Source organism: Capsicum annuum, chromosome 1, assembly GCF_002878395.1.
Source record: "Capsicum annuum cultivar UCD-10X-F1 chromosome 1, UCD10Xv1.1, whole genome shotgun sequence".
NCBI classification, from domain to species: Eukaryota; Viridiplantae; Streptophyta; class Magnoliopsida; order Solanales; family Solanaceae; genus Capsicum; species Capsicum annuum.
In genome coordinates, this window is record NC_061111.1 from 3,978,923 (window position 1) to 3,987,350 (window position 8,428).

At 32.1% G+C, this 8,428-nt stretch overlaps 1 protein-coding gene across 1 annotated transcript in view; it reads left to right on the forward strand.

Annotated features, from left to right (window-relative positions):
• Positions 1-2,111: 2,111 nt before the first annotated feature.
• The window catches only part of LOC107864919 (AT-hook motif nuclear-localized protein 5), a 7,536-nt gene continuing 1,219 nt past the window's right edge, over positions 2,112-8,428 (forward strand). Inside the window, exons 1-3 of the mRNA XM_016711322.2 lie at positions 2,112-3,537; positions 4,274-4,341; positions 5,122-5,253. Coding sequence (XP_016566808.1) covers positions 3,072-3,537; positions 4,274-4,341; positions 5,122-5,253 — 666 coding nt within the window. The 5' untranslated portion in view covers positions 2,112-3,071. The remainder of the gene's footprint in view (positions 3,538-4,273; positions 4,342-5,121; positions 5,254-8,428) is intronic.

Sequence of the window (8,428 nt, forward strand, 5' to 3'; positions counted from 1 at the left end):
CGAAATTATATTACTACCACATAAGTTAACTTTTGAAATTATATTAGTGTCACTTAAATTGAAATAGAAGAAATAGTATTACAAATCACAATAATTTAAAATTAAAATTATTTTAATAAGTAATTATCTAAATTATATTTGTGTCACGTAAATTGAGATTAAAAAAATAACATATATTAAGCTCGTGCTTCAATGTCTACTATATTTATACATCCTAAATTACGCCTTTATATTTGATTTTTATGATTTTATGCTCATAACTTACACCTCAAATTCTAAAGCATAGGTCAAATAAATTTATATTTTTTAAGATCTACATTTTTTATTTGCGTCTAGAACATTTTTAATATGCTCCACTCCAAAACTTGTCCTAAAATCCCCCCTAGAAACACCATTTAAAATGGGAGATCTTATTATCTAGTTTTTTTTTTTTTTTTTTAATAATTACGATTTTTTTTACAAGAGATCTTCACTTTTTACCCATACAAAAATATTTATTTTTATATATAAAAAATCTAAAAAAGATTAGTTTCTTTCATTCATTTTGTAGAAGGACAAGAGATCTCATCTACTCATTTGCAACACTGTTTAATTGAAAATAGGTTATTTCAAAATAATTAATTTTAAAATTAGCTATCTTGATATTAGTTACTCATGTATATATGAAATAACTTATTCTATCACTATTGTATAAATAATGAAATAAATAACTTCAAAACTAACTTATAGCTCTAACTACATTTTATCCTCAAACTATTATAACTTATAACTCGTACCAAACTAATCATACTTATTTAACTTATTTTGAAGGAAGATGGATACTATATGTTGATGAGAGACTATTATAATAATAATAATAAATTCAGTATATTTTTATAAAATAAAATTTAAAAAGAATAATAAATACAGAATTAATATTACTTTGTTAAGTAAAATAAAAAAATAATTTTCGATAGACGTTCGACCGAGTACATGTGAACGGGGATATGGTAGAAAATTGAGGGGCATGGAAGGATAATTTTGAACTCTTACATTTTCCTGCCACTAAAATTTAATTTTCCCTCTTTCTTTGACTATATGTTTGTCTTTTTTCCCAAAGAACTTTGACTTCCTCTTTCTCTCTCCTCCTCTAATTTAAAATCTCTTTTAATGTCCAACAAAAATCAAAGGCTACAAAGGTATCTCAATAAATTCATGAGAGAGTACACAATAATAATAATAATAGGCCTTGAATTTAAGAGAGAGAAATAGAAAGAAAATAGTGAATAACTTTTCTCTTTCTCTCTCATCCATGTTTTTCCCTAAAGAAATTAAGATTTGCTAATAATAGTAATTTGACAAAGACATTTTGGTACTTTAGGTGCACCAACTGTCCCCCAATGATACCCCAAAGAAACTCAAAAAATAAAATAAAATAGTACTACTAGTATTAAAAATTAAAAACCATTAATTTGAAGAGTAAAAGTAATAGAGGTATTTATGCAATAATTTTGTTTGATATTTATATTAGAGTTTAATCAAATTTAAATTGGCACATATTATTTTGATCCTTTCATATAGCAAAAGTGTAATGTCTTTGAGGATTATATTGCTCTCATACATTGAGTAATGATATAATTTACATTGCTTATAAGTTAATTTAATAGTATCACAATTGATAATGCAATAAATTTGTGAAGAGTCACTTGCACAAGGATTAAAAGTACATTATTTTAATCAAATGAAGATTTTTTAAAGTAATTAATTAAATGAGAGATATCACATACATTAAAATCACAATTTACTAAGCTTTTGTTTGACCATAAATTTTATTGTTGAAACTTAAACTTGAAAAATAGCATTTTTGAAAATAATTTTTTAAATATAATTTAAAATTTATGATCAAATGCTAAATATTAGCTTTTATTAATTGAGGGATCAAAATTGCTAAAAAAAATGATACTACTATATTAGTAATTATTATTTTTCTTATGTGACAAATCTAACAAGCCATTTGCACCCTTAAACCCTTAACCAAACCCCTAAAATACTTGCTACTAACTAAATAATAAAATAAAATAAAATACAATAAATACATTATTCTACTTCTATGAAATAAATTTGTCTTCTCTTTACTTTAATTTAAAAGCTGGAAATTTTTCTACTACTATTTCATACTACTTAGCTTTTGTCTTTATCTTCCCTCCTCCTCCTCTTCCTCTTTTCCCCAAAAAAAAAAAAAAAACTCAGTTCATCATCCTTTTCCCCTCATTTCAAATCTAGGGTTTCTTTTTTTTTCTTTCACCTTGCCTATTTAATGTGTTTTTTTTTGAACTTTTTTTTAATTCAAAATTATTATCTTGGTGGGTTTTTTTAGTACTATATGAAGCTTAAATGTATGATCTTTAGAAGTTAAAAAACATTTTTTTTTTTACATTTCAAGATTTCATTTTTTTTGTGTGTTTAGCTTTTTGCTGAAGTTCTTGAAAAACCCCATGTTAAACACTTTTGAGGATTTTGAGAAAAAGATTGTTTTTTTTTGCTGGTTTGATTAGTTTTATGTTGTGGGGTTTTGTGTTTTTGTTTGTTCTTTATGTTCCATTTTGAGTTGGTTGGTTGAGCTTCAAAAAGTTGCTAACTTTTTGGTGAATTTAAGGACCAAGACTCAGTTTTTTTCTCTTGTGGAGTACAAATTTTAGTGAGGATTTTAGTTAAGTTGGGGTTTTGTGTTTTTATTTGTAGTTTATGTTCCTTTTTTAATTGGTTTGATTGAGCTTAAAAAATTTACCACCTTTTAGTAAATAGAAGTATCAAGGCTCAGTTTTTGTTCTACTTTTGTTGTTGGGTTTTGTCTTTTGTATTTGTTCTTTAATGTTCCATTTTGAGTTGGTTTATTGAACTTAAAAAATTTGCCACCTTTGGTTAAATAGAAGGATCAAGATTCAGTTTTTGTTCAATTTTCGTTGTTGGGTTTTATGTTTCATTTTGAATTGGTTGATTGAGCTCTAAAAATTTATCACCTTTTTGGTATATAGAAGGATCAAGATTCAATTTTTTTGTGTTCTGGAGTTTGAATTTTGGTGAGTAAATGCATGGATATAAAGGAAGGGATGACACTATCTGGTTCTGCTGGTTACTATTTCAATAGAGGGATTAGTGGTTCTGGTGCTGGTGGTGGTAGTGGGTCTGGGACACCTACAGGGGTACCTACCCCACCTGGTTACAAGACTCTAACAAGTGCTAACATTTCAGTTCAGACCAATGTGGGGGGTGGTAGTGGTAGTGGTAATGTGAACTCAGGATACCAGGTTGAGAACCCATCATCCAATTTTGGTCATGGTGTTAACATTAGTATGGGTTCTAGTGTTTCACCTGGTAGTGGTCTAGTGAAAAAGAAGAGAGGTAGGCCTAGGAAATATGGTCCTGATGGGACCAATATGTCTTTAGCATTGTCCCCTTTGTCTAGTAACCCTCCAAGTGGGTCTATCACTCCTGGGCCAAAGCGTATCAGGGGCCGGCCTCCCGGAAGTGGGTGGAAGCAACAATTAGCTAATGTTGGTGAGTTATGATTTGAACATCTGTTGGTTGTTGTATTTCATCAATGTGTAATTACTATCTTGCTTGTTAGCTTTTAAAAGTTGTTGGCTACTAAAGCTTAGCGTATTCCTGCAAGTGAGAGCTTTTTTAAAGATGAAATCTTGCTTCGTAGTTAACTCATATGGAAGGAATTTATTTGTTTTTTCTATTCTTTGTTATGAGGTGTTGTATATGGCATTCAAGCTACATTTTTAGCAGGTGACCGGCATTCTTGTTCATGTGCTTCATTATTGTTGTTAATAGTTTTGTGTTCTTGGTCCTGTCTAAGAATGCTCATTGTTGTTGCCTGGTACCACAATCAGGGCTAATAGTCTGAATCTTGTTTACAATTAGAAAATAGAAGGTTACTTTATGCTACTCAAACTATGTTTTCGTACAGATTCACTTACTCTCATTTAGTTGGACAAACTTGTCTTAATGTGGCATAACAAAATGATTTGCTTGAATTGCTTGGATGTAATACACTCGATAACATGTTGATGGCTGCATATCGCATAATAATGATATTGAACTTCCCCTTCCCAAGGCTAGGACCCATCAACTCCCCGTAGGGAGGATGGAGGTGTTAGGGTAGGTGGGAAAGTTCTCTCTGATATTTTCAATCTTGTTGGTTAATTTATCTCTCAATTGGAGTTTTAACTCAAAAAATATCCTTTTTATTTGATTGTAGTTTCTGAAGATTAAATTGCTTTTGCAGGTGAATGGATGAGTAGTTCGGCTGGACTGGCTTTTACTCCTCATGTTATGCAAATTGGTGTAGGAGAGGTATTGCTTTCACCACTTATTGTTTGTATAAAATTTTTCTTTCATTGATAAATTAGGGTAATTTTGTATGTAGAATCTTTTTATTTTTGGAGAATATACTAAAAAGATTGTCTTTAGCATATGACCGAAGTATTTTTTATCACGTCTCCCTTTTTCATATCTGAGTATATGAAGTTTTTCTCACAATAAATCTAGCACATGGATGGAAGGGTATCAAGCTGTAATGTTGATATGTGATTTTTGTTACTTGAAAAACAAAATTAAAGTAAATGCTCCATGTTTTTCTTTCTGACTAATTCCTATGGCGGTAACTTAGTCGAGGTGATGCAAACAAGCAAAGGAAGCACGTTTGGTAACCGGAACGGAACCATGTTGACATTGTTGGGAGGGTTCTCCCACAGTGTTAGCCCAGAGGGAAAGCTTTTCAGATGTGGAAAAATGTGATTTGAGTGATGTTCCATCTTAAACCATATGCTTAAACATGCTCCATGTTTTTCTTTCTGACTAATTCCTATGGCGGTAACTTAGTCGAGGTGATGCAAACAAGCAAAGGAAGCACGTTTGGTAACCGGAACAGAACCATGTTGACATTGTTGGGAGGGTTCTCCCACAGTGTTAGCCCAGAGGGAAAGCTTTTCAGATGTGGAAAAATGTGATTTGATTGATGTTCCATCTTAAACCATATGCTTAAACATTCTATGTCATCAACTTCTCCGACCAGTATTTTATGTTGCTTGATGCGAAATTTCACTCGGAAATACACTTTCATTAACTTTGCAGGATGTAGCAGAGAAATTGTTGGCATTTGCACAGCAGAGGCCTAGGGCTTTATGTATCTTATCAGCTAATGGCACAGTTTCAGCTATAACATTACGTCCCCCTGCCAGTTCTGGTGCCAGTGTTACTTATGAGGTTAGACGTCTTTTGATATTTTGAATTTACTTAGCTAATAATGCCATTAAGCGAGTTATTGAGAGATCTTAGTCTGGGATTTTACCTAAAGTATTCACCCTTAGAGATCCTAATCAAGATTGTGGGAAGTGAAGAGCTGATAAATATCAGTAGGTGAGGTATTGGAAATTTGAAAAATAGTAGTAAATAAAAGCTGTATGTGCCTTGATGAAAACTTGTTTCAAACCATGGAAGCTGCTGCATACTTTGTTTTTAAATGCTGAGATGTTGAGGCATAGTTTCTCTGACGATTAGCCTTTACATTGTTGCCTCCTTATTTTCCCTTCTTCGGAGTTAACTTTACTTGGAGCATTGCAACTTCCCCACCCTTAATTGCCAGTTGGTTCTATTTTTGTGTGTGTGTGGGGTGGGGGGTATAGAGAAGAAAGCAGCTTTAAGCTTCTTCTGAAAATACCCAACTGTTGATATCCGATTAGGAGAGATCAGAGATACACTGCAATTTTAAGAGTTATTAGCTGGTGGTTCTCTTAGAATATTAGGCTGATGTTGTCTGGTTGTAACTGACATTTTGCAATTGGTGGAGACTTTTTCATAAGCTTGTCTAAAACGAAACCCGAAATTGTTGTGATTGAAGTCCAGGACCTATCTACTGTTTAAGAACGACATAGGTCTGTAACATGGAGCAGTTACTGCTTACGTAGGACATGACCCTAGATAGGAAGATCTGGAGGACGCGAATTAGGATAGAAGGCTAGTGCGAGTTTGGGTCGTCAGGATAGGGTATTACTTGGTAGGTGTACTATTCTTGTTATGCTACCTTGCTTCATGCTTTATTTCGAACTTGTTTACTAGTCTTTGTGTGCTATTCCTTGTGGATGTCGTATTTATGTCATGTCATCCTATTCCATGCTTTATTACGGATCTGATTATTATTCCTTGTCTTGAGCTGGGGGTCTATCGAAAACAACCTTTCTACTTCTCCGGAGGTAGTGGTATGGATTGCGTACATCTTACCCTCCCCAGACCCCACTATGTGGGAATACACTGGGTTTGTTGTTGTTGTTATAGGTCTGAAACATATCAGTAGAACAAATTCAGGTGATTCTTATTATTATTTCTCATGTTTTGTGTGTATCAAACTTATCTCTTGGAAGCTGAGGAAAAAAAAGAGATAATACAGAAATATGACTCTAAACTTGACACCAAATTATAACTTTGACCTTAAACTTTGACAGTGCACAAATATGATCTTTAACTATTCAACAATGCACAAACATGACATCCGATCCTACGTGGCAAAACGCATGTTCAACACGCAAAACTGGGCGCGTCCAACTTAAAATCTAAGGGCATAATACATAAATATGACCTTAAACTTTGACAGTGCACAAATATGACCTTTAACTATTCAAAACTGCACAAAAATGACCTTTAAATGACTTTTCACTATTATTTTTAATTATTTTCGGCTCAAAGATGAAAATGGCATCTAATTTCTTTTGTCATTGCGGAAAAAGAGCAATATTGAAGATTTATTAATTAGATGGGTTAGCCTTATACGAAAAAATCGCGTGGGTATGTATATATATTATAAATCAGAGGGCGAATTTAAGTTATATAAGATATCTAAATATAATTTATTTAAATATTAAATTAAAGATGAAACTATACTAATAATAAAAAAATTATAGTTCTAATAAAACGTTATCAAATTAATGTTATTAAGGATAGTAGTAGTATATTAAATTAACGTTATCAAATTAACGTTATTACAATGTTATTAAATTAACGTTATTAAAACATTATTAAATTAATGCAGGGGCGGACTACGTGGTTGCCATGGGCTTCACCCGAACCCCCTCAGTAAAAAAGGTTACGTTATATATATAAGGTAGAAAATCTATATTTATGTACGTATATTAATGTTGAACCACATGAAAGAAGGCACTTAGATAGCCCAGTCGTGTTATTTGCTATTCTTGGGCGCTTCCTTCAGCCTACTGCGCGGGTTCGATTTTTTAATTTAAAAAAACTAGGTGTTGCTGCTATAGAAATAATAATAATAATATATTATAAAAAAAAAAGCGACGCCTTTTTAACAGAAAAAGCAAAACTTTGACAGTGCACAAATATGACCTTTAACTATTCAAAACTGCACAAATATGACCTGCCTCCAAGTCAGCCCTTTTAACGATGTGGCACCGTGTGATTGGATTACCTTTCCACGTAGGCGCGAGTGAAACTCACGCATGGGGTTGCAAAATCGGAGGTCATATTTGGTCAGGTTTTGAATAGTTAAAGGTCTTATTTGTGCACTATCAAAGTTTAAGGTCAAAGTTATAATTTGGTGTCAAGTTTAGGGTCATATGTATGTATTAACTCGAAAAAAAAACTTCTCTAGCATTAGACATGAAGGATAACATCTCACATATGTGCTGTAATTCCTTATTAAAAAAAAAAAGCTAATTTTTTTATTCTTAATTTATTTGTTTGTTTTTTTTTGTTATTTTTACTTGTTTTATAACAATATATTTAACAAAATTGCCATATGCAAATCCAAACTTACCTTCTATAGCATGTTACTTGGTCTTGTAACCTATGTGTTTCATATTTTATATCACTTCAGTGTTAAAGACCTGAATTGTACTTATTTTACTGATTCCAAGAAGTAGTGAAGCTTTTCTTTTTGCTCGATGTTTATTGTTAGAATGTCTGAATTTTTTTCCTTTTTATTCTAAATCTATCTGGCTCGTACTAAAATTTCTCCTGTATATGAGAGCCTGAACTCTTTATTGGTATATGCTGCTTCTTGTGATTCTTCCACTTGTCTATCAACTTTCTTGATTAATTCATAATGATCCATGCATAGTGATTCTTCGTTGGTATGCCGTAGAAGAACACAATGAGAGTTGGTGCTGCATCAAATTCTACTTAAAATGATAGTATAATTATTAAGATCCATATCATCCTTTCAAGATTGCTTGTTATTCTTCCTTACAATGGTTAAAATTATACTTATTTGATAGTGCAAAATTGAAAAATCCGTTACTTTGTTACTTGAGTGGAAATGCTTTTAATACTTACTCTTCCTTGTCGCTCAATATTTATCTCCTATGCGTGCCTAGACCATCTTTTTTTGCGCATGCACTCTTATAAATCATGGGATTGGTTGTTG